The 21,403-nt window shown below is 42.6% G+C and overlaps 2 protein-coding genes across 2 annotated transcripts in view; one reads left to right on the top strand and one right to left on the bottom strand.

Moving 5' to 3' along the window:
* The window catches only part of LOC129110999 (solute carrier organic anion transporter family member 5A1), a 35,093-nt gene extending 27,768 nt beyond the window's left edge, over window positions 1–7,325 (top strand). Inside the window, exons 7-10 of the mRNA XM_054623286.1 lie at window positions 2,251–2,410; window positions 2,972–3,213; window positions 3,446–3,510; window positions 5,131–7,325. Of these exons, the coding sequence (XP_054479261.1) occupies window positions 2,251–2,410; window positions 2,972–3,213; window positions 3,446–3,510; window positions 5,131–5,588 (925 nt within the window). The 3' untranslated portion in view covers window positions 5,589–7,325. The remainder of the gene's footprint in view (window positions 1–2,250; window positions 2,411–2,971; window positions 3,214–3,445; window positions 3,511–5,130) is intronic.
* Window positions 7,326–8,543: 1,218 nt separating this feature from the next.
* Window positions 8,544–21,403, bottom strand: part of sulf1 (sulfatase 1) — a 36,087-nt gene continuing 23,227 nt past the window's right edge. The window contains 11 exon segments of the mRNA XM_054622562.1: window positions 8,544–10,569; window positions 10,572–10,799; window positions 14,736–14,859; window positions 15,075–15,217; window positions 15,336–15,508; window positions 16,286–16,357; window positions 16,504–16,598; window positions 16,823–16,919; window positions 17,028–17,274; window positions 17,655–17,868; window positions 19,922–20,048. Coding sequence (XP_054478537.1) covers window positions 9,881–10,569; window positions 10,572–10,799; window positions 14,736–14,859; window positions 15,075–15,217; window positions 15,336–15,508; window positions 16,286–16,357; window positions 16,504–16,598; window positions 16,823–16,919; window positions 17,028–17,274; window positions 17,655–17,868; window positions 19,922–20,048 — 2,209 coding nt within the window. The 3' untranslated portion in view covers window positions 8,544–9,880.

Raw genomic sequence — 21,403 nt, forward strand, 5'->3', positions numbered from 1 at the left:
AAGCATTTTATGTATGTGGTAAGAAGCCAGGTATACATTTTTTTTAAGTTACATCTTTCAATAGAACTATACGCATACTGGAGAAAGGTGTGGAGCTGGGATGCCGTCAGCGCTCACATCCTCATGTGTTGGCATACAAATGATTAATTAGCAACACTGGCATCTGTTTATGTGGCGCGGTTGAATCACTCTAGCACCTCTATTTCTGAGGCCGCTGCTCGACACCACATCAGCAGCCGGGCTGCACAGTTGACAAAACAGTCATCCGATGTGTCAGCCCCTGCGGACAGAAATACGGACTGGACTGTTGGCACACAAGATTATGAACACACTCGTACAGGGACACTATGCAGGGACTTTCGATGATGCAAAAGACATACAAACATAACGCATATCTACTGTATAAAAATCTTAATTTATCATACCGTCTTCTGCCAAAAATGTATATTTATAAATCAATTAAAAATGAAAGGTTTTGTTGTGCAAACATTTTAGTCTTAGATATATACAAAATACTTTGATAATGGACCTAGTTGCCTTTGTAGGCTTCAGAGTTCAGCCAACTGCATCATCTCAGAAGTCCACAAAACCCTGAACACAAAGAAGGAGAAACTGCTAAACCTCTGTGAATTTACTCTTCACATTACTAAGTTAATCATAGTGATTATTTGCCAAATAGTTGGTGCGCCCTTTAAAGCCCCATAGCTGACCCATTAACAACTGTAGTCTTTGTTTAAGCCGGTGTTTATAGAGGGGTCAACAAGACGTGTGAGCCAGCAGGGGCTCCTCATTATGAACAGCACTGGTCACTCGTCACTGGTGGCACCCACATGAGGAATGTTTAGTCCAAGCCCTCCCTTTGTGTCACTTGTCTGGACTCGCACACTAGTCTAGACATTTTCTCCCCCGCTGACAGGCTGGAGACTATTTTACAAAAAAGGACAAGACAAACTCCAAAGGTCCTCAACTTTTCAGCAGCCAAGAGATTAAGTTATGTCATACTCTTGAATATCTGCAAAAGCGTTTCATGATTATGAGTTTGGCCTGTATGCTTAATGACAAGCTGCTGTGTAGTCAGTCAGCTGTCCAATGATCAGAATCAGCTGGACACACCTGTGTCCTCTGTTACAAAGTATTTTGATAAACCTCCATTCTCCCTGTTCAGTGTCTGCAGCACTAAACCACATTAAGCCACTCGCCCTCTCGGCACTCTGTTCGGGTGACACAACATCTGGAGAGTTAATGGAGGGTTTAATCTGGGGAAAAAAGAACATGTGCAATCAGTGCAGTGAGCCTGGGACTACAGCAGGGCTAATGCCTTTTTCTTTTTTTTTTTTTTTTACGTGCATGCCAACACACACGAAGACACACACTCTCTCTCTCTCTCTCTCTCTCTCTCTCTCTCTCTCTCTCTCTCTCTCTGTGTGGAATGTAACACTGTTATGTCAGGATGGGCTCAAATCTACTTCCCCTGTTACAACCAATATAAAAGGATGAGTATTACTTTATGGACATGTAAAAAAAAAATGATGGTCCACTGATTTCAAGAAGTAGCAAAAAATATGTACATGTTTTTCTGTTTGGTATCTTAAACACATAATCAAAATACAAACTTTCAGAGAGCTATGTATTGTCAGGGTTGGTTTTGTGTATGTGTGTGCATGCTACAGCATCACTCCCAGGCCACTGTGTTGTTAGGGCCCGTCCCCGGCTGTTCCGCAGGGCTCAGATCGAAGCTTTCCAGAGAAAACCCAGGACTCGCTTCACTGCTCCCGGTTTAGACGGAGCCAAAGTCCAGCTACCGTTCCCACACGGCCTCTCGAGGCACTGCCGTTGTCACTCCACAGCCAATGGCTATTTAGGTCTTTTTTTTACTGCTGAAACAAACGTTTATAGAGGGATGCCATGCAGGAAAGGAGAGGGGGATAAAGAAGTATCATCCTGTTTGCACCAGGAAGCCTTGTTTTTTGGGGGAAATATAATAACAGATGCTACTACATATAGTTGAATGGCCAAGGGCCATACTGACACCATAACTGTATCTCCAAAGTGTGAATAAAAAAAAAAGAAAAGAAACCTTGTCTTTGCATTAAACATTATCTAATAGTTTTTGAAATAATAGTAAAAACGTTACAAAGACAAAAGAATAAAAAAATAAAAAAAAAGCATGTATCCCTGAAATGATCTAGTTAGTGTGAATAAAGGGTCCCTGTTGTTCTTATCAAATGTTTTCTGTGTCCCTTTGTGCAGTCCGACCCTTACGATGACCCACAGGAACCTGACGGGCAGTTGCAACGTGAACTGTGGCTGCAGGATCCACGAGTACGCTCCGGTCTGCGGCTCTGATGGCATTACCTATTTCAACCCCTGTCTGGCTGGATGCAACACCGTAGGCAATGATAGCACTGGGGTAAATTACACACACACACACACACACACACACACACACACACACACACACACACACACACACACACACACACACACACACACACACACACACACACACACACACACACACATACACACACACACACACAGCTTCATTGTTTTCTTGTTTCAAAAAAAAAAATTCTATGTAGCCATTTATACATCAAGTAGATTTAAAAAAAAAGGAGTATTGAAAATGATTTCAGAGAATGGACACACTAATCATAATAAATACACAAAGACCTGTTCTCTGTACATTCTTCACCCATAGCTCTGAAAGTTCAGGAAGTGTCAGACTCCACAACAATGTCAGACAGGAAGTCATAACAGCATGAGGAAAAGGAATGTCTAGATTGCACCGCGTCCCTGGTGCCACCCAGTCTGCGCGTGTGGTGTGTGTGTGTCAAAATATACATTTGATTTTTCAATGTAGCTAAAATTTCAGTAGTCTTTTAATGGAATTAGCGTAAGATTTTAGTCATTTTACAAAGAGAGCACCTGTGTGGGTAGAGGGATAAACTTGTATTGTTTCTCACTACAGATAAGGAACTACACCGACTGCGGCTGTGTTCAGAGCAGACAGGTCATCACTCCATCCTCCGGTGGCCAGGTCAACCAGCTCCAACTGGTCATCGTTAAAACCTACCTGAATGAAAACGGCTATGCCGTGTCGGGGAAGTGCGACCGCACCTGCAACACCCTCATCCCTTTCCTTATCTTCCTCTTCATCGTCACTCTCATCACCGCTTGTGCCCAGCCCTCTGCCATCATCGTCACACTCAGGTAAGTGACTGGTTCTGCCAGTCATCATCACAGAGTTCTATTTCTGCAGGATAGAAAGGTCTGATTACTGGTACAGCTGGTGATCAGCTGGTTGGTAGTCTCAGTTTATATCCACTTTGCTTGAAGTCTCATTTTCTGTCTCTCTGTTTTACCTGAATAACAGATGGATAGTTTTTTCTTTGTTGTAATGCAGTGAATCTGTAACATTTGCATGCTGTTCCTCCCTTCTCAGGTCTGTTGATGAACAGGAGAGGCCTTTTGCTCTTGGGATGCAGTTTGTCTTGCTCCGAACTCTTGGTAAGTTCCTGAATATTTGCGCGATGGTGAATGATACATTTTAGGACCGCACACTCTATGTTTTGTGACCTTGTGTTGGGTTAAGGAACTATAAACCCTTGTAAATTGTATCAAATTTGGTCATAAAGAGAAGATGTTTAAGGGTAAAAGGATTTCGGAAAGGAAAAATGTTTTTTTTTAGTGAAAAAGACATTTGTAATACATGTGTCAATAATTGGACAGTAAATGACTACTTGAGTAGTTCAAAATGTGCTCACTGTCTAATTTGCTCGCTTTTACTTGTGAATAGCCCACAATCTCACTGAGAGCAGGAATGTAGCAGTGTAGACGGCCTCTGTGAACCTTTGTGTTGCTAGCTGTATAAAAGCCCTCAGGGTTAGTAAAGGCTGCCCTTACATGCCTCAAATCTGCTTGGTATGGCTGTGTGAACATAAAGCTGTCATATCAATTATCTTGAACCACTGAAAGATGTCCACATGGGGGTTTGTATTTTTATTTATTTTTACATATATACTGTCTTTTTTCACTTTTTTCGACGTATTTTACTATGACTTTTTGTGAATCTTTTCGACATATTAAACTGTGACTTTTTCTTTGACTTTTTTGTCATACTATACTAGAACTCTTTTTAAACATACTATACTGACTTTTTTCATTTTACTATACTATGACTTTTTGTTGACTTTTTTCGACTTACTATTTTGACATACTATACATAGACTTTTTTCGGCGTACTTTGACTTTTTGTTGGCTTTTTTCGACATGCTGTACTACAACTTTTTTTCAACATACTATACTATGACTTTGTTCAACATGCTTTACTACGACTTTTTGTTTAGTTCTACTATTCTCTTTAACTATTTTTGACATGCTATACTATGACTTCTTTATGACTTTATTTGACACATTATGCTATTCATTTTTGTGACATACTATACTATGAACTTTTTATTGAATGCTATATTACTTTGCTATGATCTTTTATGACTTTGTTTTTTACGTATTATGGTATCAATTACTTACTATACAATGACATTTTTATGGCACTGACATCTGCATGAAATAGTGGCACCAAGTGGTAGAATGATGGTTTTACAATACAGTCAATCTTCTGTAGTGCTGTATCCAAATTCCATTACATACTAATTGTACATATATTTACTACATACAAAATTGACACAAAAAAATGAGACTATGCATATCTACCCTGAAAAAGGGGTTCACATCCAAAGAATCTCTCTATAAAATATATATTTCATAACTAAATTAGTAATGAAAAAAGTTAAAGTTCAGACAAATGTAATCTTAAAACTCAACTAATTCTTCATCAGGACTGTGTGGGTGTGGTTTCATCAGATCTGATTGACAGTGTTGGCAACATTAGCACACAAGCATTAATTGATGCTAAACTCTGATTGGTTCATAGAAATACATGACATCACTTCATTCCAATTGCGCTTCAACCACTTTAAATTGTGAGAAATGGGAGAAAAATAGTTTAAGACAAAAGTTGTATTGTCAATACCGTCTAAGAATTAGTATGTAGTTTGAAATTGAAACACAGCAACTGTTTCGTTTACCTGATATTAAGTTTTCCATCACAACTCTCTTCTCCCACAGCCTACATCCCCACACCCATCTACTTTGGTGCTGTGATCGACACCACCTGCATGCTGTGGCAGCAGGACTGCGGAGTGCACGGCTCCTGCTGGGAGTACGACGTCACCTCGTTCCGCTTCGTCTACTTTGGTCTGGCGGCCAGTCTCAAGTTTGTTGGCTTCATCTTCATCTTTCTCACCTGGTACTCGATCAAGCATAAGGAGGATCGGGCAGATCGCTGGCGCCAGCACCTGCCTCCTCTGGGCACGGTCAGCGAGCTCATCTGCCACGCTGGAGGTCACAAAAGCCACGCTCGCACCCGCTCCTGCCCCGTGTTCATCCCACCTCGGCCGGACCCGCCTGCCGCCCTGCTGCTCCACCGCGGCCACAGCAGCCTCAGCTGCCCCGGCAATGCCCTCAAAGCAATAACCCCGCCCATCGTGTTGCCACATCACCACAGAGGCACAGCCCATATCTGAGAGGTCTCCGAGCGTCCGTCCGGTGGTCAATTGTGACACGTGCCTTTCTTTTTGTGTTTCTTCATCACACAGTGTCTGCTTTTACACCAATCAGACGCCAGGCAGGGCTCCACAGCTGCTGTAGGACAAACAGGCAGAGACACAGGTGCGGCCACCATATTTAAAGGGCTGCTCATTGTAGCTTATACAGGAGACTGACAAATGTTCTTTGATCCTGAGCATTTCATCAGCCGCAGCCACGCACAGCATCCAGACAGAAGGTCAGACCTCCGCTTAAAGGTTGGGATGATGTAAAGGCGTCACATGGTGCTACTGTTAAAAGGGCAGGGCATTAAAATCTCTGTACAGATGAGTCATCATCAACACAGCCTCTAAAGCACAACTGACAAACCTGTACTATGCAAGATCCTATGTACAGCTCCTCCCTCTCCAGTACTGTACAGCTCCCCCGTATTACGTCTGTACCTCTCTCTCCTTCCCCACTCAATTACTACATGTTATTGTCGGCTCATTCATAATTACATTTTCCCTTCCAGTCTGAGCTGTGAAGACATCAGCAACCTTTCTTGTATTTTCCGCCTTTTCTGCCTTTTCTCTTTTCTGGTGTTGTTTGGATCATAAGATCTTTTCTTTTTTGTAACAGTGCCTCTCAGGCTGTCTGGGCCAGTCCAGTACACAAAGCTAGCTCCCAGGGTAAATGTTAGCTATCGAAAAGCCAGTCGCTGTCCTCTCAGTTGAGCAACAATATTCTGCTTTGTTGCCCTCAGCTTCTGTGTTTGTGGAACAGTCGTGTCCGTGGGACGAAGCTCCTCGCCTTGGCAAGTTTAACTATGTAGCTTAAAGCCGACCAGCACCAATGGTACAGTCTTTAATGACTTCTATATTTCCTTACACACCACACTACTTTACTATCATAATGTTTAATAATTAGGCAAAAAGGAGAAGGGAATAAGAAAAGGTAACTCATCTCTGACCATGTGCTAAAGCTACTGTGTCCAATAGATGTGATTGTACTTGAAATTGGAAATGCGATGGAGATTTTAAAGAAAGTGGCAAAACCTCAACTAATTTGACCCACTTGCAAACACAACTTCTTCAAAGTGATATTATTTGTATCTTATCTATTGCAGCAACCATCAACAAATGAAAGGATGCATCATTTTGGCTCTAGTATTGTAATGGCTTCTCCATTTTAATGGTCATCAGATGTACATAGTAGTTATCTAATAGTCTAGGCTTTTAAGAAAGTAGTGCAGCAAGCATGTAAAACAATGATCCCCTTTTATCAGCAGGAGTAATTGGATGTTGATTTAGTTCCTGGGTGTTTGGGGCCCTCTAGTGGACAAAGAGGTGATTGCGTGAAAGCCAGTGAATGTTGCCGTTTGTCCTACTGTGCTATGAAATTCTTGGTTAAAAGGTTAACTATTAAACTTAGTCACTGCACGGAAATTAAGCACACCAGCTTCACAATCATATACCCTGTGCAGGTTATGTGACTAAATCCAGTCTGTTATTTGGTGGTCAACTCTCCAACATTCGGTTTAACCTATGCCATGTTTTAGTCCAATTATCAACTTTTCTTTTAATTTGGGCTCATGTTATTTTCTTAAGTGTCTTAAAGATTCACCTCCCTTTGAATAGGACAGGAAGTGTTTGCATAGAAATGGAAGAGGTGGAAATATGGCATTTTTTTTGTGTTTAAAAAGGCACATTTTATATAGTATTTTTTTCTGAGGGGGGGGATTTAAGTCTAATAAAGTTATTGTATAATTTATTCTGATCAGTTCGATTACATTTTTGGTTATTACACTATTGCAAAGGAATTGAGATTCTGATGCAGTGAATACATTTTAAAAGTTAACATTTTTGGCCAAGATTTGTGATATTCTGCCAGGTTAAAGATTATCAAGTGGTAATGGCAGTAACTACATTTTTGTATTATCGTGACTTAGTACCTCAAAAGACATATTCATATGTGATCATTGTGTAAATATTGACAAATCAAATGAAGCGTATTATAGAGCTCACACATAGTTAGAAGCATATTTATGAACTAACCCATGACATTGTAGTTAAAATGAAAAAAATTAGACTTAAAGCTTCGAAAACAGTGGATTTGTCTCGCTGTGCCTGAACAGTATTACTCACATGGAAAGGGCTGAGGCCGTCATGTGGGGAGGGAGTTGGGTTATTGCAATGAATTTTGTTTTCTGGCTAGAGGACAACACAATGGAGCTAATTGAAATGATTAAGTCATGCTACACTAAGAGGGCATCCCCCTCCATCGGTCATGATTCTCTACCGTTCCTCTAGATCTGCATTGATCAGGTCTCCTGCTTGTGTGTGACTAGAAAGCCGAATGTGATCCTTACTCAGTCATCTTACAATGAAGTGCCGCTTATGAAATGCTGTTCTGATTAAATACAAAATTAACATGTTTGAGTAAAAATGTTTGAAATAAGATTGAAATTCTCCTCTTATACTTACAGAACTCTTTTAAGGTTTTATGTAGTGACTCTGCTGCTAGAACAGTTATATACAGGGAAGGGTAGAGAACCATCCAGCAACGGCACACAGATCATTATTACACACTACTGTACTGTAAACCTACTACTTGGTATTCAGTGTCCTGCTGTTCAAATGCCTGGACTACTACTGACACAGATGACTTTGTAAATGTGCTTTAACGCATTTTCCTTTTAACAGTATTTAAACCGAAAGTGAATTTCCTGGAAAGAACAGAAGCTGTATTCTGAAAGTCAAAGTCTTATCACTTTTGTTCCTCATGAGCAGAGGTCTAATTGATGTTTGTGAACTCTTGGTTTACAAACGCCTTGAATACTTGATATTTGTCATTAAAAAACGGATAAAAATTGACTTGGCTGAATGAATTATTGCAGAGTATTGTGTATATGTGGTGCGAAAAAAAACTTGCGCCGAAACATGACGTGGGAAGGTTGAAAGGGTTTATTTCTTAACAGCTTCATGGCTTTCCTGAAACCAGAGTTGTTCTAACATTTGTACACACACACTGTCAAGAAAGAAAAGGACAGCATCAGGTTTCTGCAGAACCTTATTCTACCCAGAAGGTTCATCTCAGTTGCTCTTGTCCAACATCAGAGATGAACTACAGGCAGAAAGTTAAACAATTGAATACTTTATACAATGTCTGCAGAGTAGGTTACTGACTATACTGCCGGAGATGAAGCTGGAGCAGAGTACGCTGTCATTAAACCAGTCTTACAGGGACAACACGGTAACATTCAGAATGACGTGGCCGTGTGAAACACTATACTTAGGCTTATAAGAAGCTCCACATACACCACATGAGGAATTGGTGACATTCCCATTAAAAAAAGTTTCACAAGAAACATGTTCTAACACCCCAGTGATTGTGTAAGTATTTGCTTGTGATTTGTAAGGAACATTTTACTTTAAATAAAATGCTGTGAATAGTGATGAGCGTGCAACTCTGCATAGTCAAAGCTGGTGTAACTAATCGGTTATTAGTAATAAATGTAATTACTGTTTACGGTCCCATGATTGTCTAAACTCTCTGATATCATTATTGCTGTATGGCAAGGAGGTAAAACAAATGAAAAAAATATTCTCATTCTGCAAATTCTAAAATATATCATTTTAAAGAGTTGTTTGAGAAACAGATGTGCATCCATTTTGATTCTATAACTTTTTCAGAAGTGATAAACCAGTTCTCGTCTTAGTTTTTAAAAAGTTGTTAGTAGAAATAATCTTTTCATAAAATCCTATTTTACAGATGGACAAAGATTCCATATCCACAAACGGGGTCGTCACTTGGAAAAGTTCAAAAGTGCATTTTAACCTTTTTATTTAGTCGGTGCTGTTCTGATGAATCGTCCTGTGACTGGCAGGTTTATGATTTCTTAAAAAACTGGGGCAACCTAAAGCTTACTAATGCTAGCTATTCATTCAGATGTTGAAATGGTTTCACCACTCACACTTGTTTTTCATAAAAACATATTAAAAAACATCAATGGTGTTATCCGTGTGAAATTAATCATTTTTAATCCCAACACTTAAGTTTAGCTGCATTAAGGCCTTTTTCTTCTCTAAATATATATTTGAAAACAAAACATAACACTGTTTACTAATAATTGTAGGCACCTGTAAAAAAATAAACAATAACTTTAATACTCATTATACAACTCTGACTGACTGAGGTGGCGTCACTTGCCATTACTCTTGGCAAGTTCATCTCCCAATAACTGTCTCTATGGCGACCAGCAGCTCATTGGCCAGCGCCTGAGTCTGCCTCAGAGGGTCTGATTGGAGGTTTGAGGCAGAGAGCCGCTGCCCTCGTAGTCCGAGGTGAGGGGCAGCGTTGACCGAGGCAGCACCTGTACTACCAACCCGACACTAGTCTGTGTGGTGGGGGGGCTCCGGGTGGTGCTGGCCTGCACCTTGGGCCTCAGCGTCTGTGGGGAGAAAGGGAGGTAGCCTTGGGCCTGGAAAATGTCCTCCTCTTCTTCGAGGTCCAGGCCAAACCCCTGAGGGCTGGTGGCCTCTCCGTGGCCCAGGCCGGGCTCCAGCTGGGCCTGCAGGCTGTTGCGAGAACTCAGCAGGTCGTCGTGTCGAGTCTCCAGCTCTGTCATTCCGTTCCCGCTAAACATCTCTCCTTCTAGCTCCTCCAGCTGCTGTGCCCACATGTCACTCTGGAAGATAGCCCCGTCTCTTCCTGGACCCGGTGGTGATGACATCTCAGGTGATTCTGACATCACAGACACCCCAGGTCTGTTCAAAAGCCTCTCGGGGAGGTCGTTGACAACAGATTCCGGTTTCCTTTCCAGTGTGGGCGGTGCAGACGGCGTGTTGCCGGGGGCGGGGGTGGTGTGGCGAGCCTCTGCGGCCAGGCCCGGCCAGACGGCGCCGGCTGAGGCCAGCTCGTCCCCGCTGCCCTCCTCAAAGCCTCCACCCCCGGCCCCGGAGCCCAGCTCTGCCAGGGGGAGTCGTCATGGGTTCGGTTGAATTTGTTAAAAACGTGTCGCAGTGCAAACATATTATCTATATCCTTCTGGAAGTTGACCCAGTTGTCCGGGCTGGGGCTGTAGTCAGGCCTAGATTCATAAAGGCTTTCGTTTATGCTATACAGATCCTCCAGTCCCTGCCAGTTCACGTCCTCGTCTGTCAAGTTGGGTAGCTTAACCCTGTCTTCCGTCCCATATTGGCTGTGTGCTGCCGAACAGAAGGAAACAGAACACTGTGAGAATGTGACGAAGAAAGAAGAGGGAGCTCTTTTCAAGTTTACTCAGACACCATGCAGTCATGCCCAAGCATCCGGCTCTCACTAAAGCAGCCAGTTCCATAGGGGTCGAGGCCCCAAGCAACAGACAGACACGCACACACACACACACACACACACACACACACACACACACACACACACACACACACACACACACACACACACACACACACACACACACACACACACACACACACACACACACACACACACACACAAAATCACATACAAACTTCAAAGCAGCATTAGACAAACACAACACCCACACCAAGCTCAAGCAATGAGTAGTGCAAACACATGCAACCTTAGAGAGACATACTGAAAGGAAAAACATTAAATGCTCCATCATAATAGACTAACATACTGAGCTGCAAATAAAACAAAAAAATGCAATGGCATAGTTAATAATAGGTCTGCACTGGATTGAAATGCAAAGTCAGGCAACCTGGAATAAAATAATTTAACAGCAGAGAGCACAAAAAGGTGATCAACAAAAGAAGATGCTCAGGAAAAATTAAGAAAAAAAAGCTTGCTGCTGAAAGGTATAGGCCCACACAAAATCATAATGGAATTCAAAAAAATATTAGAAAAAGAAAATTGCAGGAAAAAGGCTCAGTTTGATGTTTGCAAGTAAAAGCTGAGGAAAACAAGCATCATTGCCACTTGAGGTTGGCCTTCCTTCTAAGATCAGCATAATTGTAGCTGTTGCAGCTAAAGAATGGAGACGGTTTGACGTAGACTGAGGGACTCACAGGAAGGAGAGGCTCGGTCTCCTCTTTGACCACTTTCGATGCTGCTGTTGCCTGGTAAGCAGGTGTCAGAAACAGAGGTCAGAGGTCAGTGGGAGGACAGAGAGGTCGCAGCAACTCAAGTGTCCACTCTACCACTAGCTAACGGCCGGGAGTGAATATGAGAGGCATCTGAATGTCATGCTACACTGGAACACTAATGTGATGACTGTATATTTTATGGATATTGCTGAAATGACATGGAGGGTGATATTAAAGGAATAGTCTGACATTTTGGGGACTTTTTAGTCTTTCGATCACTTAAAGCGCTTTACCATACATGCCAACTTTTAACCCATTCACACACTCATTCATAGAACTAATGGCCGAGGCTGTCTTACAACATGCCAAATTGCTCATTAGGATTTAATTTAATGCTCATTCACACACTGATGGCACAGCAGTCGGGAGAACATTTTCCAAAGGAAACTTCGACAATAAGCTGGGGATCGGACGGCCTGTCAGCCAGTTTGTGGACAGCCCACTCTACCTCCAGAGCCGCCCAGACGAGAAGATTGACACCACTCTCATTATTGTCCGTCTTGTCCGGACATGTTTGAAGCTACAGCCGAGAGACAGTTAGCTTAGCTTAGCATAAAGACTGGAAGCAGGGGCAAAAAGCTTGCCCACTCCCCTATAAAACTGCTAATTATTTAAAAAAAAAATTGTAATATGTTGACTAATTAGCTTTCACAAATCTGCTAAGATTATTATATTCCTTTATTGATCCCCATGGGGGAAATTCGAGTGTTGCAGCAGCTCAACTACACAGACACAGACAATAAATACACATACTATACAACAAAATAAAGATAGAACAAAAATAAGAAATAAGAATAAGAATAAAAATAAAAATGTACAGTATATCCACATGGGGGGGCCTGGTCAGCATGTTGACAGACTGTGGTCTAACAGTAAGATAACCAACTATGGACTAAAGCGTCATATTTAGCGTACAGATATGAGAGTGGTGTTGATCTTCTGACTCTCTGCAAGAAAGCAAATGAGCCAAAATGTCTAACTACTCCTTTGAGCTTTCATGCAGGATGATATGCATGAGGTGGGATGATAGAGAATCATAGATTGTCATTCAAGTGCACTTGATGCTTGGGTCTCGAGGAGAGGCACATATTCAGCACCTCACTATGGGACCTCTCAATGTTTATTTAGCCATGCTATAGTAAGAATAGCTACAAAGGCTTCATTTTGAGTCTATATTTTTGGAGGTAAAATGTTGCACTCTCAAGCAAAGCTGTGAAATTATGTTTGATTGTCAGATTGATTTTACACAAGCGATAAAAGTGAAAACAGATTGTTTGCAAAGAGGTGAGAACAAATGAAGCTGCTTTAAATGAGAAAAATCATCTGTCATGATTTGTTAGCGTGTCCCCAGCATGCAGCCACAGATTAAGCGCCAGCAACTCCATGGATGGATGGATTAGTGGGAATGAGGCATTTCAGGCCCATGCAGGTGTTACAGAAAAAGCCACAGAAGAGAAACAAAAATTGGTGGATACCTGTGTGGCTCATAGCTTCCTCCATCTTTACCTCCTGATCGGAAAAATAAAAGCAATCGATTGTTAATGGGAGGGAAATAAAAATAGCTCATTCACACTGAAGATTTCTTCATGCACGGCTGCGGCTCCCTATGGAGAAATGCAATTATCCCATGATCAGAATGAGGAGGGAGGAATGAGGAGTAAAAGAGAATTGGATTTGAAATGGAGGAAAAACTGGGAGGAAAAGTTTGAAAGGTCATACGATTGGACTGGATGGAGATGATGATTGATCAGAACGGAGTGTTTTATGAGGTGTACAGTTCAATGGCGGGGTTTCCCCTTCAAGGCAAAACACACAGGGTTATCCAGTCAGGTGATCATGGTGGTTAAGTCCCACTCCGCAAATAGATGCAAATAAATGTTAGATCCATTTCATCGGAAAGTTATATTTTAATAATCTGTTCCTCCAACAAAAACATCACTTGGTTTAACCACAACAGCAATTTCATTGGTTCAGGGAGCTGGCATCACACCCGAGCAAAGGGGCAGCCAGTACAAGTAAGAGATTTTAGGCTGCTATGTGACATGTGCTGGCACCGTTTTGACAAGTCCACCGTGCCAGCACTGCAACACAATCAGTTTTCTCAGAGTAGCTTGGCTGCTCCAGTGCTCCACTCTCCAGCTGGTAATTACAGACATTAAGTTTTTTATCCTCGGGACATAAACAGCGCTGAGCTCAGTTCATGCCACACACGAACGCTGCAGCTCTGCCATACAGGCTTCGGTCGTCACTGCTTTGCTTATTAACCGCCTCCGTCGCTGGGATGTTTGCTCAGTAAAGATGCTTGGATACATGCGGTGGTAGTTAAAAAAAAATAGATTGCGGCTGATTCTGGCAGTGATGCATGACGGGCCAAAATAAAAAGACGGCCTCAAATGCCTTGATGACAGCGCCCTCCAAATAATATCTCTAACACTCAGTGAGTCACAACGGGGAGGAGGGCCAGGACGTTCAACTGTGACATGGCCCCGTTTTATTGAAAAATACTCTAATTCAAAACTCGGTATATGTACAGTATGTACAGTACAGTCTTCCAGCAGAGTGGAAGGTCCTGGGCTGAGAAAGAGAGGGTTTTAGTGTGTGTGCATATGTGTGGCCTTATGAAGAGAACACTGTACACAAAACACACACAAGACTGTGAAGATTCTTTGACCTCCACCTGAAATTTCAGAAACATCACTGAGTGGGTCATCCACAAACACATGCAGCATGCAGATATGTGCAAATACACACCATTGAGACTGAAACAGATTGGAAACACGGCAGAAGACTAGACTCACACATATGTACACTTTTTCCATACAGTCACTCATATTGCTATTTCAGCATTCAGTGTTTATTTAACTGATTTGAATTTAATAACACATCAACTTGTCCAATTCTTCTGTGTTTAAAATCTGTTTCAGTCATTGTTGGCATAACAACTACCACTACACCCAGTGTAACAGTCCACATGTCCAAAAATGCTTGGACAGCTAAGTAAGGATCAATAAACAATCAAATACCAAGCATCTTTACCTGTGTCCAGGCCTTTTGGGCGAGGGTTACACTGCTTGTAACCTTGACAACTCCTCATCTCCATCAGGTGGGCATGGAGAGAGTTCAGTACATCCCGATCCACTGTGTACACCGCGTTGGTCAGCTGCACAGGTCAAAAATCACAAAGTTAATGTTGTGCATGTTTAGCCATCTCCAACGAAGGGCAGGATGAAATTGCATGTTCTTACTCCCGCAATTTTTTTCCAGAAGATAACAGTTTTTTTAATGCAGGTGCCACTGAAAAGACTTAGAGAAAGAGGGTAAAAGAAGACAGTCACAAACAAAAAGGCACAGCTGAATGACTGCAAGCGCACCCACCTGGTAGGGGTCACTGTTGAGGTCAAAGTACTCCAGGAAGCCAGTGGAGAACTCGCAGAACAGCGTGTTGTGGGTCTCATTGATGGTTCTCAAGCACCAGTAGGTGTTGTTGTTGGAGCTGGTGCATGCGCAGAATCCACCCACTAGACAGAAATCAAGATTAATTGTAGATGTAACCACTGCAACTACTCACAAATCTCTTTAGAGACCTTACAAATAAATCATTGAAATTAGCTTATAGCTTGAAGTCAATATACATACATGTCCAGAGAGGAGCGGTCTGCCAGTGGTCATTGTTATGTGTGAAGCATGTGAGGCCGGGCAGGCTGCAGTCGTCTCCCTTCCTCTGCCGTTTCTTTACCTTCCTCTCCTTCTTTCTTCTCCTGATCTCGTTGTACAACTGGGCCTTCTCGTCTAATTCGTGAGCTGGCTCTCTGTGGGTAGTAACGTGAGAGAATTACAAAACAGCGTTGATGCAGAGATGACATCATCCCCTGCCCCTCTCTAATGCCAGGAACCACAATGGTGGAGGATCCGGAGGGGACTTCCAGAAGGCATGGCCGATGCCAGATTATGACAGAATGTTTATTTTCATGTTTAAGCCATTACTAGGTCCAATTTTCTCTGGGATGACATTCTAGCCACTGTCCCCTCTTCCTCTCTGCCTGAACACAGAACAGGCACGGCAAGAAAAAACTAAAAAACAGCTGCTTTGTATCGACATCATCTGTTTCCAATGTTTGCTGGTGCAAGCTGATCACTGTGTTTGAGGGATCGACTGATTTCCCCTCTGTTGAGTCATTCTGAGTCATTCTCTCTTTCCATGCAGTCAATCAGTTCCAGATACACACACAAAAAAAAAAGATCCCTGGCCATGCATTTGCATTGTCATTTAAACTCCATTCAGGGACTAAATACTAAATGCACATTTCTAGACAAACATCATCAACACATCACAGTACACAACTAAAAGACGCACATGCTGGGTTGGTCATCTGGAATCTACAAAGTCATTTAAATGATGGTGAGCTTTATGTTTTAAACTGACATGCAATGACCATGCAGATATTAAACGATGTACAGTGAAACAGCATCATAAAACACATCTTTTCACACTGGATCGGTTGCAAGTCACGTCTGTGTTAATTAACAACGAAAAGGGGTGAAACTAAATGTGGAAAACCCATTATTAAAGGGGAAGAGAAACTCACTTAAAGGGATGGAGTTGATCATTCCTGCTCTTCATTCTCTCTGCCTTGTTTCTGTCTCCTTTGCTTAAATAGCTGGTTTTTATAAACAGAAAAAGAGTCTAAGTACTCCAGTGGGGTTTTGCATCAGGCCTCAAACAAGTTATTTATAACTCGTATTCTTTGTGGAAATAACATGAAAGAGAGAAACGTATGTTTGAGGTGAAATTTAAATGACCAACCTCTTCTTTCCACAGTCGCACTCATCTGGTCGTGTCCTCTTCAGGTGGCCTCTTACTTCTCGGAGGTTTTTGATTTTGTCTTGAAGTGCTTCAATCTGGAATTAAATATGCATCAAATACCATCAATTCTTTTTTAACAATTAAGAAAAATCTTTGACCACTGACAAAATGTGTTTCCTGGAGAAGGTGTGTGTGTGTGTGTGTGTGTGTGTGTGTGTGTGTGTGTGTGTGTGTGTGTGTGTGTGTGTGTGTGTGTGTGTGTGTGTGTGTGTGTGTGTGTGTGTGTGTGTGTGTGTGTGTGTGGGCTTTGTACACTCACCTCATGGTCCACATAGCTCTTGTGGTCCTTCCAGGCTCTAGAGGACTGGTAGATTTCTCTTTCACAATGAACACTGTCATTCATCAAGATATAACACCTGGAACAGATGCAGAGAAGCCTGTCATGCACTGCTCTTTTGACAGACATACAGTATATCTGCATGTGAAGTCATTACTGAGATACTTAAGGGAGGCTGCCTTCTTACTTGTGGGTAACTTTCACAGAGTTTGGGTATCCCACAGCATTGGTGTCATCCGCCAGCATTTCCTCTGAACCATCATCTGACCCCAAATAAAACTCGGGGTCTTCTGGGTTGTAGTGGCGCTTTGAGATGACACGGCGGCGGACAGCAGACTGATCATCTGCTTGGAGGTCAATGTCATATATCTGACCTTCAAACTCCACAGACAGGGACCTGGTCTGCCGGGTGTGGACAAAACGTGGACGATAACCTGTAAAATGATTTAAAAAACTTGAGTCAAGCAATGCATTTATGTACTCCTTATTTCAGTGTTCCTGATGTATAAAACCCAAATGTCCAACTCTGACTGTTTCTGCTGTCAAGGATCATTTTAAGATACACTCACATTCTGGAGTGCATCTAAAAAGGTTATCTGTGTTCACACTTTCAGTTGCACCTTTTCTAAAGAACACTAGAGGGCAACAAACAATTCAAAATCACAATCTCAACAGCGCACACACTCAAAGCAACAGCCATAGAACAAATTGCAGGACATATTGCAATTTGTATTTATATTTTTCTCCAAATGGTTTTGATTGACAGACATTATCCAATAATATAGTTAAAATTAAAAGATTCATGTATACTCACGATGGCCTGATGAGCCAGATAACTGGCGCTGGGAGCGGCGGTCCATTCTGGAGGGGGGGACGAGTGTGTCCCCACAGTCACAGCCCCTTTCTCTGTTGTCATAACTGCTGCGGGGCTTCAGGCTGCGGGCCCTCTTCCTGGAGCCTTCTCTCGAACCACCTTTGCACTTCTGTATCCTCCACTTTCCTGTGATCTCCTCCACACAATGCCATTTCTGCACAACAACCAACCACAGCAGAAATAAACAGGGAGAAATAAAATCCTCTCTGCTAACTTGTGTCCTTGAGTTGTTTCTCTTTTGGAAATGTCCATGTTACTTTAACAATGAGCAGATTTTCACACAGAGCCAATAATAAGTGAAAAACTCTCTGTTTCAATTTCACAAACTCCTTAAGAAACACATACTTCTGACGGATATAGCAGGCGGATCACAGTCTGTGGGAAAGAATGGCATCCAAAAGCAGCAGGAACGATAAACCAAAACGACCACATGAGATGAATTGAGGCTGTCTGGTGTCTAGGAAATAAAGAGGAAACCCCTATCACTCTCACACGGGGTATGTCTCTGCCAAGTGCGTCACCAACGTAATTGTATAAATCCATGCCCACGCACTTGCCTACATCTCCTGTGTCTTTCTCAACATTTATTCCCACTCGGAAAAGAAAGCTGAGGTAATTGCTGAGAGTTGTGTCGCTGGTTAGGTCTTGTATAAATGGAGGAGACACATCTGTACAGCGCAGTGCTGAAGGATGATCAGTGGTTAGTGTGGGAACGAGGGTCCAAACAAAGGGCCATAAAGCAGCTCAGGTTTCTTCTGGAAGGCTCACATAGTGACGGAGAGCTTGCGGGCTAAACAAAGCTGCTATAGCAGCATTAGACAAGACCCGAGAGAGAGAGATAGAGTGAGTGAGAGAGAGAGAGAGAGAGAGAGAGAGATGTATTGTCACTCAGGGATGAAAATAATCTCTGTCCCTTTCTTTATCCTTCTCTCTCACTCTCCCTCCTGTGAGTACTTTCCAGGCACAACAGTACCGTTGCAGCAGCAGGACTGCAAAGATGGAGGAGAAACTGAGGAGGCATGAATGACAATGCAAGCTGAAACATGTCCGGATGGTGAAAGACCCAAAGTATGTACCCCCAAAACTATACAGTACCAGAGATTTCCCTCTGTCCCTCGTGAGTAAATCTGGTGTGCCCATAACAAACCCATACTGTTATCACTTGATTGATTCCAAAGGACCGCAAAAGCTTGGCGACAAAAACACAACAGAAACTTTGCTGAACCAAGTTCATGCCTTCATATTCAAAAGGCAGCAACTTCCAATGCTTTCTAAAAGACACAACTTCTCTCATTCTAACCTAATCGGGGATCAAGACTGAGGTTTAATGTCCTTTATGAAGACCCCAATGCTTCAGTTTTTTTAACTGCAACTGGGAGATGAGTTGGATTTTAAAGGCAAACAATAAACTCTAAAATACAGAAGACGCGGTGGGGAAAAAAGAGAGATAAGAACAAAATGAAGATGAGTGATAAAGCAGTTGCCTGCTGTTTGTAAGAACCATCTCCCCTGTAATTTTGTAAGACAAACACTGCTGGCTCTCAGGCTGCTCACTGGGAGGTCATGTTAAATCATGCCAGACGGGCCACTTATGAGCAAACCTTATCTTTCATGCTGTGCAGCAACATATTATGATGTATACTGTAAATGCTTACAGCTACAAGAAGACAAATGTTTTGTGCACTATTACAGGAGGACTGTACTGTATTCACAGCCTCACATGCATTCTTACAACACACTGCTGAGCTCAACTAGAGTTGCTCCATTGCTGTCTTTAATAACTGATTGTTCATACACACATTTATGTGGCCATAAACTGGATCTGGACTGCATTAGTCAGCACCTCAGAAACCCTGCATGTCATTTAACGCTACCTCAAACTTGTAACAATTTGTATTGTTCTGGTCTGCGTGCTCCAAGGCCACATACTGTACCACTTGGCCGCTGCTGCCAGGAAATTAATGGGCTCAGATGAAAGGGAAGTACCAACAAATTAACAAAACAGTGCAAAAGGATCCAATTATGAGCCAACTGATGCACTTTAAATGGCTTTTTCACTTTTTGGCTCTGTGGAATAGCTCAACAGACTACTTGGAAGCCACATCAAGAGTGGTACTCATTACAGTTAGAAAAAAAACACTGAAGAAACTTTCCTTGGTGGATATCAGGGGCTCATTTCATTTGCACATTTGGTGTGTTTGTTTTACCTGTCCAGGCTGTTCGCAGGGTGTCTGGAATTCGGCCTGCTGGCAAGTCTCTTTGACCTTCTTGTACTTGGGAAGGCTGTTGGTGTGCTGAGTGTTCACTGAGTCTTCCTTCTTCCTCAGGATCTTTCTGCACGACACAACAAGTAAACACAATTAAGAGGAAATCCGCATCAACAAAAAGACTTATTCAGGGAGTCAATATACTATTAAATTATTAAGTATTACTGAACTGAGTCACTGTTTCCTGTTTTTTACTTTCTGTCACTGTCAGTCCTATGTGCTTCTCATGGTCATGGCCAGTGAATGGATACGTTATGTAGCACCTCTGTGTGCCAGAGGGTCTGGGCATGTATTGCAGCTCAGCCTCACACCAGCGCTCAGCTCCAGGCCAAGCTGTTTGACCTTGGCTCGGCATCACGTTCAACTGCGCTGCCACTTTCTCCTCTGCTACTACCACAAGGCCTGGCTGAGTCTCTGCTGAAGGCCGTGCCAACCTCCCTATCCCCTGCACACCATCCCCAACAACCTGCCAATGTGGCCTGGCTTCCCGCGACACGCAGACAGTATGACGGCGACATCGAAGCACAGAACAACCTGTGCCCTGCAAGACTAGGGCCGTTGTCTTGTACAATCCCGTCTGGCGCTCTGTTCCAAGGGAAAACAGCCAATGTTCACACACTGGCTTGGCTGTGGTCTCAACCCTTTAGCCAAGGGTGATTAAAGAGCCAACAGTTGTTGTCGATGTCACTCCCTGGTGCCTGCATTATGCAGATTATTAGATTCTCAAACAACATAGTCAGCCCCAGCTGTCTGCCAGCAATTCAAAGGCTCAAAAGAACGGTACTGTAAGGTCATGGGAGGATATTATATCATAGAGTATATCACATGAGCCGTGAGAGAACTGGACAAAAAACATTAGCTACTCTGTGTTTGTGCTGCTACATCAGTGCTTGAGTAACAGAGTGAGAGGTCCGTGGAGGCTAATCTCAGTATTTGGAGACAGGCGCACGAGCTGGCAGCCTTTATAAACACCGTGGATTAATGGAGGAATGGATTAAGAGAGCTAAAGCCCCCACATGTCAAAGGTTACACTCTTTTCATTTCATACACAGCAGTCCACAGACCAACTAGTTCTTCTGTCACACAAACATGCGCCAGCAGGAGACTGATCTGTATGCACTGCAGCAGCTAACGAGTGCTTCTTTTGTACTCTTGGATGCGTGTCTGCAGATGTTGGCAAATGAGCAAATTAGTGGAAAGGAGATGAGAGGGCCAAGCCAGCGATTTCGGAAAAAAGAAAGGGATTGTGAGGAAATGATAGCGGGGGAAAAACAGCAGCTGTCTGGGAGAACGTGACATGCTGTAATATAAAGTATCATTACACATGCTGCCAGTAATATCTGGCCTCAACCAGTGTTACTGCTTTTTCCCCCTCAGTTTCCTACCAAATGCCCCTATGTCTTTCCTCTCCCCTATTTATTT

This window comes from Anoplopoma fimbria, chromosome 21, assembly GCF_027596085.1.
Source record: "Anoplopoma fimbria isolate UVic2021 breed Golden Eagle Sablefish chromosome 21, Afim_UVic_2022, whole genome shotgun sequence".
NCBI lineage: Eukaryota > Metazoa > Chordata > Actinopteri > Perciformes > Anoplopomatidae > Anoplopoma > Anoplopoma fimbria.